This window comes from Acomys minous (assembly GCF_964271855.1).
Source record: "Acomys minous genome assembly, chromosome: 14".
Classification (NCBI taxonomy): domain Eukaryota; kingdom Metazoa; phylum Chordata; class Mammalia; order Rodentia; family Muridae; genus Acomys; species Acomys minous.
This window is the reverse complement of record NC_140496.1, coordinates 6687037-6711440: the sequence shown is the minus strand read 5'-3', so window position 1 is coordinate 6711440 and position 24404 is coordinate 6687037. Positions and strand designations below refer to the sequence as shown.

Genomic DNA, 24404 nt, shown 5'->3' with positions numbered 1-24404 from the left:
CAGCTGAAATTGATGACAAGTGTTGTATTAATCTTCCTTCACCCAGCCACTGGAGCACCATGTCCAGATACCTGGTAGCTTTTGAGATGGAGTTGGGACCTGTGAAAGCCGTGTAGATGGGTGCCGTGGAGTGCACTTGCTCCAGGATACCCTGTTCTTTTGTAAAACAGGGAGGGGGTGTGTCCATTGCCACAGGTTTGGAGTGTCAGCGGCATTTCATGCCCAGGTCCTGGCATGGGGGCGTGTTCTGGTTTAATGAAGACGCTGCTATTGAGATGGGCTCTCCAGGCTTGAGTATCTTGTTCTTATGCATATGCTGCGTGTACATCTTGCTCCTTTGGGCTTCTCAGATCTGGTCCTGTTATTTTTGGGCTCAAAGGGTTAGTTGTGAGATTCTGTGACATTTTAATGGGAGAATAAATTGAAAACTAAAGTGGTTTCAAACTTTTTCCTTTTTAAAGACAGGCTGAGGCTGGGCGTGATGGCGCACGCCTTTAATCCCAGCACTTGGGAGGATCACTGTGAGTTCAAGACCAGCCTGGTCTACAGAGCAAGTCTAGGACAGCCAAGACTACACAGAGAAACCCTGTTTTAAAGAACAAACAAACAAACAAACAAACAAAAGACCAGGCTCGTCTCAAAATTCCAGAGATCTGCTTGCCTCTGCCTCTAGAGTGCTGGAGCTAAAGCTGGCACACCGCGTCTGCCCAGATAGATGGTTGCTGTGGTCTAGCCTCAACTTAGTGGGCCAGGGTTACCTAGCACACAGTATAAGAGCACGGCTGGCGTGGCTCGGCTTGTACTAATGCCTAGAATGTTGGCTTGTGTAGTAGGGATGGACACGCAGGTTGGGCCTTGTTGGTCCCAGTTGGAAGTGTGTAGAGGTGGCTCTGCACTTGGCTAAGGAGATGCAGGTCATAGCCATTAGGTAGCATCTCCCTTGGTCCAGGTCACTGTTTAGAGTCCTGAAGGTAATGTTTCATAGTTACAGTGTGTGCTGCGGTCTGTTCATCCCTAGTCAAGGGCCTTCATCATCTCTGGAACTGTGATAAGAACCTGGCAGTAGGCCTCCCCTGTTGGTGGCCCAGTGTGCAGATAGCCCTGTCTGCTTTGGGTTAGGTGCTGGAGGGCCGGTGCAGGCCATCTAGTGCAGTCCAGCAGCTCTTGGTGTGCTGTGTGTCAGAAGCACAGATAGTGTAGACACAGTGAACACTGTGCTCCAATGAAACCATACACGGAGGCTGAGATGTCATCTAGCGTTTATATCCTGAAGTACAGTAGCTCTTTAAATTTTCCCCTATTATTTTAAAATGTAAGATCAACTTTTGGCTCATGGCTTACACAGAAACAGGTGGGAGGTAGCGGGCCACAGCTTGTCACTATGTTGCCTATATGGAGTTTATGAGTGAGGAATAGTCTGAGGTCGTAGGTAGGCCAACTGGAAGGGCTGGAGCCACTCAGCTGGGGAAGGTTAGTGCTGTGGGTGCATGGAGCCTTTGAAGGAGTTGGAATGGGGGGGGATGGGGGGTGGGGGCGAGGGAGGACAAACAGTGCTCAGAAGCAGCTGACAGGTGTGAGTCTGCGCAGTTGCACATGGTTTGGGAGGCACACCAAGTCTATCATCAAGATGTGCCAGGAGACATGGTAGGTTGGTACCTGGGTCCTCGGCAGCTAATGCATATGGGTGAGAGGTGTGAGCAGAGAAGAGATGTTGAGAGGAGCCAGCAGGAGAAGGGTACCCTAGGACTATTGAAAGGAGCAGGCCCAGAATGATGGACCAGTTCCAGCAGGCTCTTTCCTGAGGAGCACTGGAGCAGTAGAGCGGTGCCACCGCCCCTTTGAGCAGTTGGGAAGAGCTGGTGGTGATTCAGGAAAGCCTGGCTTGCAATTTTGGGATGGATACTTTAAATACTGCAGCCTGGACAAGGTGAAATGCTGAACAGAGCGCAGAAGAAAAGAGGCAGAGATGGAGGTTGATTTAATGCCCATGCCTGCCAGCTCCCAGTTCTGTGGTTATCAGAGGATGGTCCACATACTTTGGGACATCTGGAAGCCCTTTCCAGTGGCCTGTGAGGCCAAATGAATGATGAGAGATTGTTTATCTTCTGTGTCAACGTCTGGACTCACGGCACAGAGTTGGTGGTGGCTGAGATACGATGCTTGAACACAAGTCAGCTCTGTGGCACCACACTGCATTCTGGTGCTTTCTGCAAGACAGTGAAACATCAAATACCATATTTTTCCCAGGAATGTCACTGATGGGCTGGAGAGATGGCTTAGCAAGTAAGAGCACTTTGCTGCTCTTCCAGAGGTCCCAGGACAGTTCCCATCCTGTGTCTGGAGGTTGGCAGCTATCTGGAACTCCAGTTGTTGGCGGTCTGATGCCTCTGGTCTGTGAGGGCACTTGTACTCACACATGTATATGACATATTCCCACACGCATAAACAAACATAATTAAAGGAATAAAAATAAATGTTTTTTTAAAAAGACTGTTCTAATGTCTCAGTAAAGCCATTGCTTTTCAAGTTCCCACTTTAGCTACCTCATCTTGACTCCGATGACACGGACAGACGGAAGCGTTTGCGTACTGGGGTGGTTCCCAGGACAGCCCTCTGCAGCGGTGGAAGCTGCGAACTGCACCAGCTGCTCTCTCACGGATCTCCACGAAAGGAAGCCTGACCGACTTTATTTTATTTTTTTAACAGAACGTACAAAGCCTGTCAATCCAAAGGAGTCTGTTGTCAGTGATATGAATTGAGTTGTCAAGTGGGATTGCAATTTTTAGGAAGCTGTATTTTTTTTACTGCTGTGAGCCCAACATCTCCTTCAAGAGGAGTCAGTGCTCACGTCAACAAACAGGAGGCTTTGCTTATTTATTAGGAGACTGGGTTCACCACATAGCCCAAGCTAACCTTGACGATCTTCTTGCTCAGTCTCCAGAGTACTAGTATCATCGAATATCATCATGAAACAGCTGTAGGCTGCGTGTGCTGCAGTGAGCAGGATTTTCTGAATGATGAATGAAAGCTTACACTTAGCTTAGAAACCCACTGGACAAGCAGGACACATCAGTGGGCTTTGAGGGAGTCAGGTGTAAAGTTCCAGTGTGGTTTCAGGCTCTGGCAGCAGCCAGACTTCAAGAACTAAAGCAGGTGCTGAGTTTTAGGGTCGCTGCAATGAGTGTAGCCAAAGCTGTGTGTAGAGGCTTTTGAGTTGCTCACTCAGCTTCAAGCTGTGTCTTGCCATGAAGCTGGCTGAAGTCAGTCAGGGCCTTCATCCAGGGCCAGCCATCCTGCTAGCCTACCAGCAGCTTCTGCAGAATTTACCTTTAGTCTGGCAGTTGGGAAGTCTGTAAAAGGGCGAAACAATGCCACCTCTCATTAAGGTTTTATTATTTTGGAAATTGTAACTTTTTCACTAAAAAAAGTATTTTGTATATTAATATGTATGAAAAATAAATTTTCAGCTAAGTGGTGGTAACACTCACCTTTAATCCCAATACTCAGGAGGCAGAGGCAGGCGGATCTCTGAGTTCAAGGCTAGCCTGGCCTACAGAGGGAGTTCCAGGGCAAGCCAGGGCTACACAAAGAAACTGTCTTGGGGGTGAAAAGGGGGGGAAAAGCCAGGTGGTGGTGATGCACACCTTTAATCCCAGCATTTGGGAGGCAGAGGCAGGTAGATCGCTGTGAGTTCGAGGCCAGCCTGGTCTACAAAGTGAGTCCAGGACAGTCAAGGCCTACAAAGAGAAAGAAACCCTGTCTCGAAAAACTAAACTAAACTAACTAACTAAATAAAAAATTTGAGCAACCGTTACTTAAAAACCACACAACACTGCTCTTTGGGTCTCACTGTTCTTAAGGTGTTGCAGGAGATCCTAACCCCAAAAGTAGGAACTGCTGCCTCCCAGCAAACCAGCCTTTCCACCCCTCACTAGGGTTATGTCTGTGAGTGCTGTGCTCACAGCCTGACTGGTGACACACTCAGCTGAACCTCCTGTCTCCAGATATTTAGATTTCTTTCTGTCTCTCTTTTACTCATGTCTTTTGAGACAAGGTCTCATTATGTGGCTTTGGCTGGCCTGGAACTTGCTGTGTAGACCATGCTGATCTCAGATTCACAGAGGTCTGCCTGTCTCTGCTGTCTAATTGCTGCAATTAAAAGTTGAACCACCTGGTCTATATAGTAAGTCCAGGACAGCCAAGGCCACACAGAGAAACCCTGTCTCAAAAAACCAAACAAACAAAACTGAACCACCATATCTGCCTGTGCTTTTGCGACAAGATTTTCCTCTGTCCAGCCTTGGCTGTCCTGGTGGAACTCACTCTGTAGACCAGGCTAGCCTCAAATTCACAGAGATTGGCCTGCCTCTGCCTCTGCTTCCCAAGTGCTGGGATTAAAGGCATGTGCCACCATGACCGGGCCAGTATTTGGCTTTCTTAAAATAATTTTTAGCTGTGCCTGTGTGTCCTGAAGGCTGTCTGGCACCATCACACATCTGGCCTGTTGTCCACTGCTTAGAATAAAACAGAAACCAGTTGCTCTGCTGTGTTCTGGCTGAGGGCAGGTGTGTGACTAGTACAGTGTTGTGGGCCTTCCTGTGGCCAGTTATCTCTCCTGTACGTATGGACTTGTTTGAGGAGATATTCGTTGGTGGGGAAGTGTGAGACAGTGACACATTTATCAAACATTAAATCAACCTAGGAGGAGAGTGAGTAGCCTGACCGCAGATTTACTCTTTATGTGTGGGGGGTCAGGGGGGAGAGGGAAGGAGAGAGAGACAGGGTTTCTTTATGTTAGCCTTGGCTGTCCTGGACCTGCTTTGTAGACCAAGCTGGCCTCCAACTCACAGCTATCCACCTGCCTCTGCTTCTGAGCTCTGCGATTAAAGGCATGCACCACAACACCTGGCTCTCTTTCCTTTTTTTTTTTTTTTTTTTGGTTTTTCGAGACAGAGTCTCTCTGTGTAGCCTTGGCTGTTCTGGACTCACTTTGTAGACCAGGCTGGTCTCGAACTCACAGCGATCCGCCTGCCTCTGCCTCCCGAGTGCTGGGATTAAAGGCGTGCGCCACCACGCCCGGCCTCTTTCCTATTTTTTAAAAATGTATTCTAAATTTTTATTTCATGCATATTGGTGGTGTGAAGGGATTGGATCCCCTGGAACAGGAGTTAGACAGTTGTGAGCTGTTATGTGGGTGCTGGGAATTGAACCCACATCTTCTGGAAGAGTTGTCAGTGCTTTTAAGCACTGAGCGATCTCTCCAGCCCCCACTCTTTCCTAGTTTTAACTTGAAACATTTTTAGAGGTTTTTATCTCAAAGAAAAACAGTGTTGCTCAGGCTGTGATGGCCACGCCTTTAAAAGAAAGAAAAAGAAAACAGTGTTGCCTGTATTTTCCCAAGGGTAGGGCAGGACTCCTGGAAGAAGTGTGTGTGTGTGTGTGTGTGTGTGTGTGTGTTTCAAGACAGGGTTTCTTTGTATAGGTCTGGCTGTCCTGGAATTTGCTCTGTAGATTGGGCTGGCCTGGAACGCACAGAGATCTGCCTGTCTCTGCCTCCTAAATGCTGGGATTACAGGCTTAGGCCACCACTGCCCAGCATGTTCTCTGTTTTCCTCACCTTTGACCATCACTTACAGTCTGATTGCCATCTTCTAACTCATTTCATTCATTCAATGTGTGTGTGTATGAGACTGTGAGTGTGCGTATACACGCACATACACATAAATGGCAAAGATAAATACTGGTTAGCTTCTGTCATTCTGCCTTGTTTTTTGAGCCAGTGTTTCTCACTGAACCTTCTCACTGAACCTTTGGTTAGACTGTCAGGCAGACTGGATCTGCCTCTGCCTCACCAGCCCTGGGGCCCTTGTGTGGGTGGTGAGGATCCCAACTCCGTGCACAATAAGCACTCTCCCCACTGAGCCCTCTCCTCAGCCCCCATCGCTTCTTTTTTGGACTCCATCCCAGATATGTTTTGGGGGAAGAAGCAAGCTGAACCTTCCTACGTGCCTTAGTTAATAAAAACATGGATCCTGTTGCTGACTTCCTGGCTTTTAGATTTTATTTGTTAATGCTCCCGTGCCTTGAAAAGACTGGGGTAATCCTTGATACTCCAACAGTTTCCATGTTCCTGGAGACTTGGCTGCCTGTGTGCCAATTTGTTATTTCTTCAAGTTAACAGGAAGTAACACTTGCTGTCCTGGTTTTTATTTATATTTAATTTAATTAATTTATTTTTGAGGCAGTTACTCTGTAACCTAGGCAACCTGGAATTTGCCAAGTATGTTGGCCAGTCTGACCTTGAACTCACAGAGATCCACCTGTCTCTGCATCTCAAGTGCTGCAATGAAGTGTGTACTACTGTGTCTATCTGTGACGGATGTTTATTTGTTTTTCAAGACAGGATCTCTCTGTGTAGCCTTGGCTATCTTGGACTTGCTTTGTGGACTGGGCTGGCCTCGAACTCACAATGATCCGCCTGCTCCTGCCTCCTGAGTGCTGGCATTAAAGGCGTGCGCCACCACGCCCGGCCCACTGTGACCTGATTTTTATGGTACTCTTCCTGAAGTCTCTAGAGCAAAGTAATATATTGGGGACCCTGGGGCTTGGGCCTGCATCCATTCTGGGGACCCTGGGGCTTGGGCCTGCATCCATTCTGGAGACCCTGGGGCTTGGGCCTGCATCCATTCTGGGGACCCTGGGGCTTTGGGCCTGCATCCATTCTGGGGACCCTGGGGCTTGGGCCTGCATCCATTCTGGAGACCCTGGGGCTTGGGCCTGCATCCATTCTGGAGACCCTGGGGCTTGGGCCTGCGTCCATTCTGGGGACCCTGGGGCTTGGGCCTGCGTCCATTCTGGGGACCCTGGGGCTTGGGCCTGCATCCATTCTGGGGACCCTGGGGCTTGGGCCTGCATCCATTCTGGAGACCCTGGGGCTTGGGCCTGCGTCCATTCTGGGGACCCTGGGGCTTGGGCCTGCGTCCATTCTGGAGACCCTGGGGCTTGGGCCTGCATCCATTCTGGAGACCCTGGGGCTTGGGCCTGCATCCATTCTGGGGACCCTGGGGCTTGGGCCTGCATCCATTCTGGGGACCCTGGGGCTTTGGGCCTGCATCCATTCTGGGGACCCTGGGGCTTGGGCCTGCATCCATTCTGGGGACCCTGGGGCTTTGGGCCTGCATCCATTCTGGGGACCCTGGGGCTTTGGGCCTGCATCCATTCTGGGGACCCTGGGGCTTGGGCCTGCATCCATTCTGGGGACCCTGGGGCTTGGGCCTGCATCCATTCTGGGGACCCTGGGGCTTGGGCCTGCGTCCATTCTGGGGACCCTGGGGCTTGGGCCTGCGTCCATTCTGGGGACCCTGGGGCTTGGGCCTGCGTCCATTCTGGAGACCCTGGGGCTTGGGCCTGCATCCATTCTGGGGACCCTGGGGCTTTGGGCCTGCGTCCATTCTGGGGACCCTGGGGCTTGGGCCTGCATCCATTCTGGGGACCCTGGGGCTTGGGCCTGCATCCATTCTGGGGACCCTGGGGCTTGGGCCTGCATCCATTCTGGGGACCCTGGGGCTTGGGCCTGCGTCCATTCTGGGGACCCTGGGGCTTGGGCCTGCGTCCTTTCTTTTCATTCCTGTGCTGGTTCTGAGAGCACCTTTTCCACACCCTGTGTGTCCTGCCTACATCTGCTCCTCGCTTGTACTCACTAAAGGTTGCTCCTGGCTTTTTGGCTTTTGCCAACGGTGAAGCATATTTTTATCTTCTATAAAGTGAGGCTAGACAAGCCGTAGATGCTTTCCGTAGCCCCTTCCAGACATGTCAGGAACACGCTAGGCTTTCACTGGTGGCATGTGCAGTGGGCTTGTTAGACTGCTGGACAGGCATCTGGTGACTGGCGTGTCATTCCAGCCCAGGGCTGTGTGTCTGGCTGCCTTGTCTTGCTTCCTGTGGAAATAACCCCACCAAACCAGATGTAGCATGGAGGCTCCTGGAGAGGCTTGATGTAAGAAACAGCTCCGGGATGCCTGTCCTCGAGGCTGCTGGGAAAGAAGCCATTTGTCTGAACATCCTGTGTGATGTGGTTCATGCTGGGACACAGTGAGCCTTTGTTCAGTCATTTTCTCTTGCTGCCACCATTGATTTTTGTTTTCCGTATCATGAGAGCTGATACTCTGTAGTGTTTTCTTTTTCAACCTTCACCCCTAAAATGAAACTTTATGCTCTAAATAGTGTTGTTTGTTGTTGTCCCGTTCCCCCCCCCCCATCCTGTGTTGGTGACCAAACCATGTGCCACCACTGAACTACACCTCAGACCTCTGTTTACCTTTTAATTTGAGACAGGTTTTTGTTTGTTTTGTTTTTGAGACAGGGTTTCCCTGTGAAACAGGTCCTGGCTGTCCTGGACTCTCTTTGTAGACCAGGCTGGCCTTGAACTCACAGAGATCTGCCTGCCTCTGCCTCCTGAGTGCTGGGATAAAAAGGGCGCACCACAATGCCTAGCTTGCTTTGTTTTAAAATTTAATTTATTTTTTGTTTTTGTTTTTGTTTTTTTGTTTTGTTTTTGTTTTTTGAGACAGGGTTACTCTGTGTAGCTCTGGCTATTCTGGAACTCATGCTGTAGACTGCGCTGGCCTGGAACTCAGAGATCTGCCTGCCTCTGCCTCCTGAGAGCTGGGATTAAAGGTGTGTAGTACCACCACCTGGTAAGACAGGGTTTTATTAAATTGCCCTGACTAGGCTTAACTGAATTTACTCTGTAGCCCAGTAGGGCTTGAACTTGTTTTTCTATCTCAGCATCCCCAAAATAGCTTTTAAAAATCTTGTATTAGGGCTGGAGAGATGGCTCAGTGGTTAAGAGCGCCGCCTGCTCTTCCAGAAGTCCTGAGTTCAATTCCCAGCACCCACATGGTGGCTCACGGCCATCTACAGTGAGATCTGCTGCCCTCTTGTATTAATACTTTTAGTTTTCTCTCATGGATGCTGTAATATTTGAAGATTTAAAAATATATTTGTAGTTAAGTAGTTAGTTACCATGCTACATTGCAAGCCCATGGCGGGCAGCTGGTTGGTCAGTATTGGTAGCCAGTTTGTCACTCACATTAATTAATCAGTTGAATTTATGCAGTTAGCTACATATGATCTGTGGAGACCAGATCATAGGCACAAGGGCTTTGAAGACCTTATTTTATAGTTTTAAATTTGGTGTGTGTGTGTGTGTGTGTGTGTGTGTGTGTGTGTGTGTGTATCTCATAAAATAGCTCTGGCTTGCTCGGAACTTGCCATGTAGACCAGGGTGGCCTTGAGTTCATAGAGATTGCCTCTGCCTCCCAAGTGGTGGATTACAGGTGTGTGCCACCATGCCTGGCTTTGATTTTTATTGAACTATAATGTTAATTTCTGTGGTGCTAGCATAATTGTATGTATCAATGAGGCCCAGTGTGAAATTTTCACACAGTGTCCTGTCTGCACTGGCCGGCTCGGTGTAAGTGGGGTCTGCCGTCGCCAGTGGGTTCTCAGTGGCAGGCAGTGCTGCTGAACTAGCAGCTGTGTCTGGCATAAGCACGGTGCCTCTCATTGGGCCCATCTCAGGTGCATTTGCTGGATGCTAGCATGGGTCAGACTCTGTGCAGGCTGCTCAAATGCTCCACAGGGCTTTGGCTCTCATAGCGTATGGGAGGCAGATGCTTTGAAAAGCAGATAGTTAAGAAATACAGTAAGCCAGGGGAAACTGCCTTTCTGTGAGGCAGGTGGGAGTAGGGAGGTAGGTGCTGGTACCCTTTAGTTATGACTTAGTGTCACTGAAGAACCTGGAGAGGACATGTGGGAAAGGGGCCAGGGGCCACCGGGTGTCTAGCTGGAGGACCTAGATTGGGCTGTTTCTTAATAGCTGGGGGTGGAGGTGGGGTGGTTGGACAGGCCCAGTGAGTGAGCCAGGAAGAGAGCCCAAGATGGATGCTGTTGGTGTGTGGCCATCTGCTGAGGACACAGAAGCTGTCCTTAAGCCATTGCAGCACGAGCTGAGGATTTATTGTCTGTTTCTGATGTGGCCCTAGAACTGCCATTGAGAGCCCTGGAGCAGGAAGACGGTGGAGAACCCTGGGGAACTGCAGATGAATCTAGGTGTTAGGTGATGCCAGAGTGCAGGCAAAGCTTGAGCCAGGGTCTGTAGGAGGGAAAGGACTACCCCTGCGTGAGGCTTTGGCTCAAGAGGCTAGGCAACATGGGCCACTGCCAGCAGTTGAGACGGTGGGGAGGGCTGTGATTGGTACCTGGAGTTACTGTCTAAGGAGAGAGGTCTGGAGGCCTGTGTTGGGAGAGTGAGGGCTGCAGTGTGTGCTAGATGCATGAGCGACTTGAAGCTGAGCACCAGGCCTCCAGTACTCACTGAGCAGAGGGCCTTGCCCTGGCATCCTGGACAGGGAGTTGGTAGGGAGCAGGCAGAGATGGGAGGAAAGTGGCTGAGGGGAAGAGTTGTGCAGGAAGCCTAGGGATGGTGGGGTGTGGTATATGGTGAGCCTTGTGGGAGAGAAGCCAGAAGCCCCGGAGCTGGGGCAGCCTGCTAGGAAGGACTGTGGAACACAGAGGAGAGGAGCTCAGAGCCTGTGCAAGGAAGGACTTAGTCCCCTAGAGCATCTGGCACCCTGGAGGGAGCCCTGGGAGTGGGGCAAGGACGCAAGGACACGTGTGGAGGGAGCAGGGCGGGGGAAGTGTGACTTGCTAGTCCAGGAGTTCAGTCAAGGTGCAGGGAGATGGGCTGAAGAGTTGGGGGTGGGGCGGGAGCCTGTGTGAGATGGATTAAATAAGGCCTCGATAGATTATTAGGTCAGCGGCTTGAGTCTCTGGGTTCAAGACCCAGCACTGGGGAGAAATGCCTCAGGTGCTGTTGTGATTTGGTGCCTGTGTTAACTCTGTGCCCTGAAGTACTCTGACCTAGAAAGCTGGCAACCAGTAAAGAACAAATAAGTAGCTGACTTTAATTCCAGCACTTGGGAGGCAGAGGCAAGTGGATCTCTGTGAGTTCGAGGCCAGCTTGGTCTACAGTGAGTTCCAGGACAGCCAGGGCCGTTACACAGAGAAACCTTGTCACAACAAAACAAAACAACAACAACAAAAAAACCAAAACAAAAGAATAACTAAGTCACCTGGAAAGTAAACAACTCAGTGCAGAGCCCAAGCGAATCTCTGCCTCCCCCGGGGGAGTCACCTTAGGTTTGAAATGTTCTACCCCAAAGCCCTGAGTATTGCTGTGCACCCTCTCACAGATGTAGGAAGGCATACCCATGCTGTTGTGTGGAGGGAGCTGCTACCCTACACACTGACCTGGAACTTTCCATTGGTGTTCCTGTCTATGGTGTATTGGAGTGGCACGATTAAACCATTTTCCATGTTAACATATGGTGGGGCACCCTCATTTGCTGTACCCCTGCTGAGTGCCTGGGTGGTGACTTTGGTGGCCTGCCCTTGGCCCACGTGCACCTGGGAGCTCAGGACTCTAGATGGTGATCGCCGCAGAGGCTTTATGAGCTCTGTCTTAGCCCAGCTGCTTTATTACATTAGGACTGGATTCTCCCCAGGCCTTCTGAGAAACGGGAAAGCTAAGTTGCCAAGCGGCAACTGCCTGCTTAGCTCTCTGTTCCCAGTTTTCTTGGGCTGCTTGCCCTAGTTTTTCCTATTGAAACCTTCACTGTTAGCAGAATTTTAAAGGTTTTTATCCTGGCAACAGAAGCATTTGGATAAACAACTAGGAGGGCAGCAGTGTCCTTGCTTGGAGGAGGTCAGGGTTCAGGGATTTATGGCCAGTGCAGAGTGTTTTCTTTCTTTTTTGTTTTTTTGGACAGGCTTTCTCTGTGTTATCTTGGCTGTCTCTTTGTAGATCGTCTGGCCTCGAACTCACAGCAATCCGCTTGTCTCTGCCTCCCAAGTGCTGGGATTAAAGGTGTGCGCCACCACGCCTGGCTGCAGAGTATTTTCTTCTTCGTTTTTTGAGACAGGGGTTCTTTGTGCAGCCTTGGCTGTCCTGGAGTCACTTTGTAGACCAAGCTGGCCTTGAACTCACAGCAATCAACCTGCCTCTACCTCCAAGTGCAGGGATTAAAGGCGTGCATCACAATGCCTGGCTCAGAGTGTTTTCTTAAGCCACTTTTAGAAAACAGGAAGATACTGGCATTCAGCCACTTCCACAGGCCCCTTAGGAGAGGCAGCCATTGCCTATGGAGTCTGTGGGTTAGGGCCGTGTGTGAATATGCTACAGGGCCAGGGGAAGTGGGTTTAGACCAGGTCCTCATGGTAGACAAAGCTTTTCATGGCAGATGGCCTAGGGACAGGAGTGGTCCCACATATGTGAGGAGCTGCCTCTTCCCGTCCAGATCTTTGCTCTTCATGGGTTTCCTGTTTGGGCCTGGGGAAGGCCCAGGTTGCAGGCAGGTTATCTCTGGAGGAGGGTTCCCAGAGGCTTCTGCACCTGTGTCCTTTTGGTAGGTTTGTAGGAGTGTCCAACCTTTTGACATTGTGATAGACGTTTTCTTTTTTTTTTCTTTTTTTTTTAAATTTTTTTATTTATTTAATGTATATACAGTATTATGCCTACATGTACTGCATGCCAGAAGAGGGCACCAGATCTCATTGTGAATGGTTGTGAGCCAGCATGTGGTTGCTGGGAATTGAACTCATGACCTCTGGAAGAGCAGTCAGTGCTCTTAACCGCTGAGCCATCTCTCCAGCCCCCGTGACAGACATTTTCATCTATGAAGTTTACACACAAAGGCCATGCAATCAAGTAAACCTCCCCAAAGCAAACCTTGCTGTTTTAAGTAAGTTAATGGCTTTCTTTCTCTTTCTCCACTCCCCCCCCCCCCCACCCAGGGTTTCTCTGTGTAGCCTTGGCTGTCCTGGAACTCCCTCTGTAGACCAGGCTGGCCTTGAACTCACAACAATCCACCTGCCTCTGCCTCCCAAGTGCTGGGATTAAAGGAGTGCGCCACCACTGCCCAGCCTAGTTAATGGTTTTCTGTTGGACAGCGTTCATTGCTCTCCTGGGGTGGCTGTGGCCTGTGGGCCATGGGTCGGACAGGCCTTGTAGTTAGTTGCACTGGCTGCAGGTGAAGCTGGGAAGGCGAGTCTGTCTGGCGGCATCTGCCGTGAGGCCCTGAGGCAGGCAAGTTGGTGATTCTGGTATCTTTGCAACCTTGAACGCTACAAGGACTTGCTTCTGTGTGCATTTTTCTGGAAGAGGGTCTGCAGTGTGTTTCCAGTTCTTTAGAGTTGTTAGGCCTGGACTGCTTTCAGTCTAGTGCTGGCTTTGGCTAGGGGCCTTTAGGAAGGGGAAGCCCGCTGCCTCTGCCCAGAGCTGACGCTTACCCTAGTAGTCTTTGCCTCTTTGTTTGGAAGATTGTGTTTATGGCATGGGGTATGTTATCTTTCCACTGTGGCTGCTCTGTCCCTCAAGTTCCTCCTCAGAGGGCTTGATAAAGTATGGGCAGGGGTTGGAGAGATGGCTCAGAGGTTAGCAACACTGACTGCTCTTCCAAAGGTCCTGAGTTCAATTCCCAGCAACCACATGGTGGCTCACAACCATCTTAATGTAATCTGATGCCCTCTTCTGTCATGCATATGTATATGCAGACAGAGCACTGTATACATAATAAATAAATAAATCTTTTAAAAAAGGGGGAGGGGGGCTAGAGGCCTAGGGGACCTAGGGACACTGCACCTGATCCCAGGCTCCAGGGCAGCCCTGGGGCCGAGGGTTAAGACAACAGTGCTGATCAGAGTTGGAACGGCCATGTATGTCCTGGTGTCACTTGACACTGTCAATGTGTGTGCCTGATCACTTTTTTTTTCTTTTCTTTTCTTTTTTCTTTCTTTCTTTTTTTTCTTTCCCAAGACAGGGTCTCTCTGTGTTAGCCTTGGTTGTCCTGGACTCACTTTGTAGACCAGGCTGGCCTTGAACTCACAGCGATCCGCCTGCCTCTGCCTCCTGAGTGCTGGGATTAAAGGTGTGTGCCACCACGCCTGACCCCCCCACCCCCCACCCTGATCACTTTTTAGAAGTGGAAAAACAGAATGTTCTCCTTTCCTCCCATGGGTCCCAGGCCATTGACTGTGCAGACCGTGCGTATGTGGTGCATATCCAGACCTTCTTCCTTCCTCCCCTTCCCGGCTGCCTCTGCTCCCAGAGAGCAACACTTAGAGGTGCTCCTTGCACAGTGCAGGCATCCCACCCTCAGCTCTTCTGCTGCTGCTAAAAGCACTGCCTCGGACTCCAGCACTGTTCTTTTTTTGGTTTTTCAAGACAGGGTTTCTCTGTGTAACAGCTCTAGCTGTCCTGGAACTCACTCCGTAGAGCAGCCTGGCCGCGAACTCACAGAGATCCACCTGCCTCTGCTTTCCAAGTGATGGGATTAAAGGTGTGCGCCACCACTGCCTGGCTTCTTTCTTTTCTTTCTTTCTTTCTTTCTTTTTTTTTTTTGAGACAGGGTCTCTCTATGTTAGCCTTGGCTGTGCTAGACTCACTTTGTAGACCAGGCTGGCCTCAAACTCATAGTGATCCTCCTGCCTCTGCCTCCCAAGTGCTGGAATTACAGACATGCTCTACTGCGCCCGCTACTGTCCTTTTTTTTAGTGGATCTTTGCACAATATGTGTATGTGCTTGAAGTTTCCTATGTCCAAGGAGGTCTCCCCATGTCACCGCAAGGCCCCTGCAAGCCACTTACTAGGGCTCAATGCCTTGTCAGGTATGTGTGCTGTCAGCTCTCCAGCAGGTGGAGCACCTCTCCATGTTTTGGCCTTTTCTTGTGACTGATTTCTCTCCTAAATTTTGTAAAAAAATTTTATGTGCATTAGTGTTTTGCCTGCATGTATGTCAGTGGGTATCAGATCTTAGAGTTACAGATAGTTGTGGGCCACCATGTGGTTGCTGGGAATTGAACTCGGGACCTCCAGAAGTGCAGCCCATGTGCCTAACCTCTGAGCCATCTCTCCAGCCCAGATCGTCTGTTCTTTAGGTGTCACTCATTATCTTTCTATTGCATGACCCAGACTTGCATTTTGAACTGTTGTTTAGCTTTGCCCTTTCCTTAGTTTTGTCAGTTTTTAAAGTTTACTTTAATTTCTATAGCCCTCCCACAACCCCTCCTGTTACTGTGTTAATTAGATATGTTATCAGTGGTGCAGTATACAACACTTTTTTTTCCCAGGGGGATCTATTTCATTTCTTGCGAGGTGAGACCCTGCCACCTTCTTTCCCCAAAGAACTGGTAAGGAAAAAATGCTCATGAGTTTCAAGTGTTCCCTCCCCTGCTGCAGCTGTGACGCTGAGTCCTGTCAGCTTTTTCATGTTTGCGGAGTAGCTCCTTCAAGTGTGTCCGTGTGTCCTGTAGTTGTGAGACTAGCAGTGTTCGTGGTGTCCTTGAGGTGTCATGGCCACCTCCTTCATATGGGAGCCTAGTGATTCTCAGTGTCTTTACATGTGGTCTGAACAAATGTGGATTCACTTTGTATGTTTCTTGCTTGGAATATGCAATTACCCTTTCTTCAAGGAGTCTGGCTTCCTCCTGATGAGCTCTGGCCCTTTAGCACCACAGCCAGGCTTCAGGGACATGGACTGTGGCAGGGCCCACTGCTGCCTCTGCCCTCTCAGTGGATGAGGCAGAGTATGTCAACATACCCACAGATCAATATCTGCTGCCTTTAGATTTGATACTGACTTTAGATAGAAAATTATTGGCTCATATTTCTTTCTCATAGTATCATTTTATTTTGTTGTGTGTATGAGTGCTTGGTCTGCATGTATGCCTATCCATCATGTGCATGCTGTGCCACGAGAGGCCAGAAGTGAGTGTCAGATCTCCTGGAATTGAAGCTAAAGATGGTTGTGAGTTGCCACTTGGGTGCTGGGGATGGACCAGGAAAAGTGATGCTTTTAACTGCTCTGCCATCTCTCCAATCCCTCATAGTATCTCAGATATTTTCATGTGTTTTCTTTTTGCCTGGTTTGATTGAATTCTCTGTGTTATAAGCCGTCTAGTCTTTTACTCGGCTGTTTAAAGGAACATTATTTTCCCTCTAGGTGTCTATCTGGTGTGCTCTTTTAATAACTGGTTTCAGCAACGCCCTGCCCACTTCCACTTCTAGGAGTCCTCTCCCCTTCTTTCCGTCCTGGCCGGGGAACCCAGGGCCTTGTGCTGGTTATTGCTGAGCTGTGCTCCAGCCTCAGGGATCTCTTGGGTGGTGGCTCTGAGGTCCCCTGGCCCTGGTTTGCTCCTGCTGCCTCCCAGTGGGGGTTTGTGGGTCTCCTTCACCTGTCTTCTGTATTGCAGTTTTGAACACTTTTTTTAGTCTTTTTTACTTTCTTGTGTTCCTGTTGTTTTGTTAGGACTCTACTTGTTGTGTTTGCTTGCTCTTGAGTTTCTTCTAACTTGGTCTTTCTGTAACTTAATTTGTAACTGTTTATTTAGATCTGTATTGATGGGCCTGGCCTCACTTTCATATTGGAGCCTAAGGTCTCTGGTGGCTTAGTCAAAATGTCACAGGAGCTGAAAAAAAGTCACGGATGGATCTATTAGGGGGAAGTTCATGGGGGCAGGGTGTCTAGAGGGCCGTACATCTATGACTGGTTCTCTGGGACGTGATAGTCACTGAGGAGGCCTAGGTGCCAAGGGGAGCAGGTAGTGCTGGACAGGGTGCTTCTGTGGGGATGCTAGGCTTGACCTGAGGCTTCCAGACCTGCTCAGGAAGATGTGTTTGGAGGCAGTATGAGGAGTGGCAAGTGAGGCTTTCAGGAAGATGTGTTTGGAGGTGGTATGAGGAGTGGCAAGTGAGGCTTTCAACTGGGGCATCCCACAGCATTTAGGAAAAACTAAATAGCCATGTTTCTGAGCATTTCTGAGTGTTTAGAAACAAGTAGATCCCTTAGTGAAGGCCTGCAGACCTCTAAGAACTCGTCACTGCACAGGGCTAGTGATCTGTTCCACACTTTGACCCTTAATCTTCCCTTGGCTCTTGGCATTTGTTCTGCAGGTGACAGAAACCCTGTACCACGTGACCTCTGGACTCTTGCTGCTCAGTGTGCCCCTTTCTCGCGCTCTGGATGATGTCAGAGCAGGACCTGGCGGATGTGGTTCAGATTGCAGTGGAAGACCTGAGTCCTGACCACCCAGGTACAGCTGTGAGGCAGTAGGTGAACCTCACTCTCCCTGTCTTTCCAGTGTCAGAAGCCACTCCGCTGGACTTTGTTCCCTCAGTAAAGTAGACACAACGGTGTTGCCAGCTCTGTGTGAAAGTTCAAACCATAGGATGTAAGCAGGGCTGTACACACAGGCGCGTGCATGCCCCCTCCCCCCCAGAGCCCCCCACAGCCCCCCCCCCTCACTCCTCCAGTCTGAGCCCAGGTCCATTCCCAGCAGCTTGTGTACTTGTCACCTGTTCCATGACACCTGATGCCCCTGCCATGTGTGGGTCCTGTGGCTCTTCTTACTTCACCACACCTTCCTCTGTGTGCAGCTTGATGCTGCAGTGGGCTGTGAAGACTTACTCTGGAGAACTGGTAAACACTTCTTCAGAGACCATGGCACTTTTTGCAGGCTTGCCCTGGTTTATTGACCTACCAGATGCATCTGATAGGCTTCCCATTGCTTCTCTTCTTTGTGGAATCTGGTAGGAAAGATCCTTGCTCATGCATTTGAGTGAATGTTTTTGCAGGGTGAGTTCCCAGAAGTAGAGCTGCTGTGTGCATGTAAGACTGATAGATTTTCCAGAGAAGCCATTACCTCATTCCTATACTGACTGCTTGAAAACAGACCCCTCTCCCCCATCTTCTGCTAAGGCCAGCTGTTTCTTTATGATGTTGAAAGCACAACCACTTTGAAGCCTTAGCTAAGCATCTATTTAAGGAGACTCTACAGTAGTGAGAGTCTGGCTGCAGGACTGTTGGGGAACATCGTTTATGAAAGCCTTTGCTTTCAGAGTAGCCGACTTGTTGCTTGTGCACACATGTAATATGTTCTCATGCATGCACACCCACACTTCCACACACACCCATTCATTCCTGCAAAGAGGAGTTAAGGCCATTGCCCTTACGGGTGGCTGTGTGTTGCTAAGGGAGGAGGTGAGGCTCACAGAGATCTGTAGACGGTAGAGTCTGTCCTTTCCATTGCGAGTGAGCACACAGAGGCTGGGGAAATGCACAACACACAGTTGGTTTCACCTATTTTAGGCAAGAAGATGTGAGAAAAACTGAACTGGTTACATGAAAGCATCCATGGAATAACGGTCAGTAAAAAATACTGACAGAATTCTGTGATTATAGATAAGCAGATCTGCAAAGGTGACGGTGCCAGGCAGAGCAGCGGCTCGCTTCTTCCAGAGGGCCTGAGCTCTGTTCCCACACCCATCTGTAACTGCAGCTCCAGGGAGATCTGACGCCCTCTTCCAGCTTGTGAGGGCACCCCACACATATGGCACACATTCACATCGACACACACACACAAATAAAATAAATCTCATGGAAATGATTGCTTCTGTGTAGAGAAAAGGACTGGCTGGCCAATAGAGGTAAGGCCACAGTGGCGTTGCTGCTCTTTGACTCTGGTCACAACTTTAACCCTGTTTTGTACTTAGTTTTAGATGAGGTGGGGAGTAGGATGGCACTGCAGAGGCTGGCTACCTTTCTTATCTGAAAGCAGGCCTTAGTTAATGGTCAGCAGGAGCTGCTCGTGTCGGCTCTTGAGCGGCTGCAGCTTCCATACAACGCAGCATGTGGGCTGTGTTAGTTTGCGGCATATGTGACATGCAGAGAGGGTTGTGGTGATCAGTACGCACGTGCCTCTCAACCCTCAGGCCAGGTGAGGGTGCTTTTGATTTTGCAGTGAGGTAGCCAGCAGACACACTAAGTAAACCTGGGAAGAGGTCATAAGTGAAGGTTTGGTGCGAAGTCGCCTGCTGGGCTCTGGAGAGTGCTGATTGGGTGGTCTGATTTTTGGGGGGCATGGGGAGGTGATGAGAAAGGGCCCTGTTTCTGCCTGGCTGAGAATTTTAACAAAGTAAGAAATGGGCTGTGCCGTTTCTCATCAGCCTTAAGGTGCTTACACTGTGCTTACTGCAGGGGTAAAGAGCCCTGAGGAACCCACCATGCTTACTCCAGTTTCTGTTTCTGTTTCTGGTTGCTTTCAGTTGTTTTGGAGAATCATGTCGTGACAGATGACGATGAACCTGCTTTGAAGCACCAGAGACTAGAAATCAATTGCCAAGATCCCTCTATAAAGGTACCATGAGGACCCTATGTGCACTGTATCAAATTTCTACCATCAACTTGGCTTCAGGGAAGCAGAACCGGCCCTCCTGCGGCCATGCCTTCTGGAGTTCTAGGGGAGCCTCTTCTGTGCTGTGACCTTTAGGTGGTCCACCTTGCCCCTGTAGTGCATGCCTGAGGCCCACCCTCACCCAGGCCCAGATGATCTCATTTATTTAAATATGTCCGCAAAGACCCTCGTTCCAGATGAGATTGCAGGAGGGCCTGAGCTGCAGCTTGGAGATGCCACTGAAATGCTGCATAAAAGCACAGGCCATGTTCTCCCAGCACACATTGGACTGGGAGGAGGACAAGTGAAGAGTCCTCTTGTGCATGTACAGGCCTGCCTCAGGTGGGGGGAAAGCTGAGAGATACTGCCACTGAGGTTTGCTGCCTAGGCTTGGAGGCGCCTCAGTCAGTCAGTGAGTTGCTTTCACATTTGCTTCTTTGGGACCCACTGTCTGCAGAAGTAGAGGTAAATCTTAGCATTGGAGACATTTACAAGGGCAGCTCAGATGACACCAGCCCTCTTCTCGTGCTTTCTATGTAAGGAGGGCGTCTGCTTGAGCTAGACGCCCACTTCACTGTGGCAGCAGGAAGCAGTTCTGGCCACAGTGGGGAATTGAAAACCTACTTAGGCCAGAAGTCGTGGCGCACGCCTTTAATCCTGGCTCTTGAGAGGCAGAGGCAGGTAGAGCTCTGTGAATGCAAGGCCAGCAAGGGCTACATAGAAAGATGCTGTCTCAAAAGCAAAAAATACAAAAGCCTTAATACTGGGAGGCAAAGGCAGGTAGATCTCTGAGTTCAAGGCCAGCCTGGTCTACAAAGTCCAGGACAGCCAGGACTACAAGAGAAACACTCTCAAAAAACCCAAAACCAAACAAAAGCCTTAATCCCAGCACTCAGGAGGCAGAGGTAGGTAGATCTCTGAGTTCAAGGCCAGCCTGGTCTACAGAGTAAGTTCCGGAACAGCCAGGGCAACATACAGAAAGCCTGACTGTTGTTCATTGTCTGATAGTGGCTTCATCCAGGCCCTGCTTGCTTCTGGATGAGAACAGACTGACCTCAAGATCAAAGTCCTGTTTCTCACTTGGGGGCGGCCCATGCTCTAAGCGAGGCTCTCAGGCTCACCTGCAGTTGGTGGAAATGAGCTTCCCCTGAAAGCTCATTTTAGAATGAGATTGCTGGGGGGCTAGAGAGATGGCTCAGTGGTTAAGAGCACTGACTGCTCTTTCAGAGATCCTGAGTTCAATTCCCAGCAACCACATGGTGGCTCACAGCCATCTATAATGTGATCTGATGCCCTCTTCTGGCCTGCAGGGGAACGTGCAGGCAGAGCACTGTATACATAGTAATAAATAAATCTTAGGAAAAAAAAAAAAGAACGAGCTTGCTGGTATCGGACAGCAGTAGAGACTTGGGCGCTCCATAAGCCTCTGATGATACCAAAAGTGTTTCAGCTCCTTGGTTAAGCTCCTGTGCTGAGCACGGCAGAGGGGCAGAGGATGCAGGCGGATGGATTGCCATAACTGGCTAGAAGGCAGGTCTGGTGAGGTGCAGTCAGCACCGAGCTTGCCTTGATGGAGTGGGCTTTAGCAGCTGCCAAGGCAGCTCCACCACTGCTGCTTGACTGGCAGTCAAGCTCTGGCCATCCAGTGATGATTCTCCCCAGAAACGATGAGGCTCAGATGCTCATGGTGGAGGTGCAAGCCCAAGAGAGCAAGCCAGCCTTTATTTTTGTGAATCAGGGATTTATAAACCTTGGGCAATGCGGAGGGGCTTGTGGGTGAATGTGTCTAATTCGCTAGGACTAGAGGTAGGGCCTAATAATATTACTCTATGATTATTACGGCGGTATTTTCTAACTTGTATCTATCAATTAAACATAGACACTTAAAATAGCCTTGGTTCACCTGGGGCAGGGCAGATATTAATCCCCTAAACTACCTTCTATACCTCCCTGCTAAAAATCCCACACCATCTGCTTCTAATAATTTCCATTGAGCCACCTCCCAGCCATAATCCCAAACACTCGCTAATGTTCGTCATCTGGGCCGAGTCCTCCATCCATGCTGGGCATGTGCTTCTCCTCCACCTCACCCATGGTGCCAGTCCTTTCTCCTTCCTTCTCCTCCACCCTCATCTCCTCCTTTCTGGTCTCTGACTCGTTCTTTCTGTCTCAGCCACGCCTATCCCATATTCCCTGCCTGGGTTTGCTGGCTTCTTATTAGTCAAACAGGAATAAGTTCTTAGGCAAGGTTACCAACATTTTGGGGTATGCGAGTCTGCTGATGTGGGCAGCAACCAGGCCAACTCCCAACAAGAGGTGCCAGGACACTTGACTTACATGCAGTGGTCCAGCACCTCACTGACACGCAGTAGCTCCGGGTCCTATCACAAGAAGGAGAACACAGGACTTAATTGTCCTATGGGTGGGGGAAGGTCTTCCAGGTGTGATTAAAGGTCGTTTGCTGAAGGCTGGCATCTCTGTAGCATAGGGTGGATATTTGCAGGAATCCCTAGGTGCTTGCTGAGCAGCTTCTATCAGGAAAGCGTCAGGCCTGCAATCTTCCCTGAGGCCTATGTGATGCTCCTGTGGGGGTCTAGGGATTCCCAGATCAGGTGAAGAGAGAAACCCACTGAGAAAAGGAGTCCATTATTGGCTATCTGGAAATGCCAGACTGACCTTAAAAAGCAGGGTTCCACACTTGTCTTGAGCCCCCCCCCCAATCTATTTAATGAAATCCAACTTCAGACCAGTGAACAGAAGAATCGCATCAGATTTCAAAGTAAATGTGATCTTAGTTGTATCACAGAGCACAAGAACGCCTTTATCTGCACTAGAGAAGCAGACCACGTAGAAAGGGAAGTGGCTGCTGCCTGGGTTCTGACGACTCCGAGGACAGCACACTGTGCATGTGTGCTGCCGCACACAGCCATGTGCTGCCGTGGGATTGGAAGACATTCGTATGCCTCATTGCCAACAGTAATTCTCTACAGGCAGATCAGAGCTGTTTGTGGTCACCCTCATCTGAGGAGTAGTGCTAGGAAAATTGCTGTCTCCCCTCTTTCTTTGTGGATTTGGCTGAGATGTTAATTAGTCTGTAATAGTGATTTTTCACCCAAACTCCAAGCAGAATATTTTTTCCCCCTGAAACATGGTGTCTCTGTGTAGCTCTGGCTGTCGTGAACTCACTTTGTACACCAGGCTGGCCTCAAATTCACAGAGATCCACCTACCTCTGCCTCCCAAGTGCTAGGATTAAAGGTGTGAGCCACCACTGCCCGGCCAAGCTGAACGTTTTTAATTCAGAGTTAAAATAATGGCTTAACTATTAAGAGAACATGGACAGCAAATAGTCGATGTCTCCAGTTATAAAAAATAGAGGCCCTTGGTCTTGTCTTAAGATCTTTCTTTTACTAGTGTCTTCCTGTGAAAGGAGACCTCTAAGCCAGGCTTCAGGGTGCTGCCTAATGACAGGAAATGGAGTAACATCTGAAGAAAAGGATGCTGTCTTGCTGTTCTGGGGCTTGCAGAGGACACCCTGAGTGGAGGTAGATGTGAGGGCTTTGGGGTGTAGGACTTGTCCTCCATAGCTCCTCACTGCTGTGCCTCTGTGGCTATTGTGATTTTGGTATTATTCTGTGATTCTCTTTTAAATGACAGCACACTGGCACCTACTAACTTGGACCAGGTATAGAGGGCAGGCCATGCTGACTGCCTGTGCTCTGAGGTCCAGGGTCAGCCTGAGCTGCCACCTCTACTTTTATAGGCTTGCACCTTTCTTCTGATGTATCCCTGAGGCTACATTTCTCTTCCAGTCGAATCTTTCTCACTCTGTTTTCTTCAGATGTTGATGGCCTACATTTCCTGTTGTTAACCAGCACCTGGCTTAGAGGTCTCTTTTCACAGTAGAATTCCTGAGTGTGTCAGGTGGCTCCTGACAGGACTGCCAGTTGGGGGAGCAAAGCCATTCCCTCTGGCCTGTGGGCACTTGTCTTCTAACTTGGTAGTTGGAAGCTGCTCCTTTTGTGGGCCACTAGGTGGCATGCTTGCTATTTAGAACGTCCCTGGAGGGGGTCATTGACTGATTTCAGTGGGGGTATACTTATATCCAGCCATCTTTTTTGGTTTCCAGGCTGTTTGGATAGTAGGTATAACCTGTGATCATTAGAAGGATTCCATCGCTTTAGTGTGTGAATCTATTGATGAGCACAATGATAAGCTAATCATTGCACAGTCTCAGTGTAGGTGAGATTGCGAAGGGTCTTGTTTGATGCAGAGGGCTGGGCTCCGCACTGAGTACCTGGGCATGGCCCATGACTCGGTCAGCTGAAATAGACTGGGTGGACTAGGAGCTATGGGTGGGGTTCAGGGCCTGTGGACATGCTCCTCACCGTGGAAGACACCCTCTCTGAAGCTTTTTTGTTTTCACTTCCAGTCTTTCCTGTACTCTATTAACCAGACGATATGTTTGCGGTTGGATAGCATTGAGGCCAAGCTGCAAGCTCTCGAGGCTACTTGCAAATCTCTGGAAGAGAAGCTGGACCTGGTCACCAACAAACAACACAGTCCTATCCAGGTCCCCATGGTGGCTGGTTCCCCACTTGGCGCCACCCAGACCTGCAACAAAGTGCGATGGTAAGTACAGAAGAGGCAAGGCTTTGCAGGCCACCCTGGGAAAAGTGCTCCTATGCCAGCCCAGGCGCCACTGTTACTGATCTGCCCTAGCCCCGGATATCTGTCCTGGTGGCTCCATGGTGCTGGTTTCACTTAGACTGAAACCAAACACAGGCTCTGTGCTGGAGCGACTCGGGTCGCTCTGGCTTTCTTGGCTTCAGCAGTCGTCGACTCATCTTTCCTTGCACCTGGCCGTGAACTTGGCCCATGTGTGTTACTTCTTTTCTTTTTCTTATCTTTGGCTGGTTATTTCTTCAGGGGTGGTATTTATAATTTTTACTTGATCATGTAAACTTTCCACTTAGTCTAAGACTTGCATTGTGCCTAATTTTTAAATAGAAGGTTTGCAGCCTCCTAGTGAGCTCTGCATGGTTTGCACTCTGCTAGCACGGAAGTTTGCATGCCTGGCTCCGCAGATGGAAAGGTGCCTCAGAAGGTGTCCTC

At 49.7% G+C, this 24404-nt stretch overlaps 1 protein-coding gene across 10 annotated transcripts in view; it reads left to right on the top strand.

The window, feature by feature from the left end:
- The window catches only part of BANP (BTG3 associated nuclear protein), an 81934-nt gene that overhangs the window by 7536 nt on the left and 49994 nt on the right, over window positions 1-24404 (top strand). For 9 of the 10 annotated variants that reach the window (XM_084756903.1, XM_084756911.1, XM_084756906.1 and 6 more), the window contains exons 2-4: window positions 17012-17151; window positions 19163-19254; window positions 23722-23921. In XM_084756903.1, coding sequence (XP_084613029.1) covers window positions 17082-17151; window positions 19163-19254; window positions 23722-23921 — 362 coding nt within the window. In that variant the 5' untranslated portion in view covers window positions 17012-17081. Of the gene's footprint in view, window positions 1-15189; window positions 15250-17011; window positions 17152-19162; window positions 19255-23721; window positions 23922-24404 lie in introns of those variants that run through there. The other variant, XM_084756904.1, reaches the window with a different exon arrangement.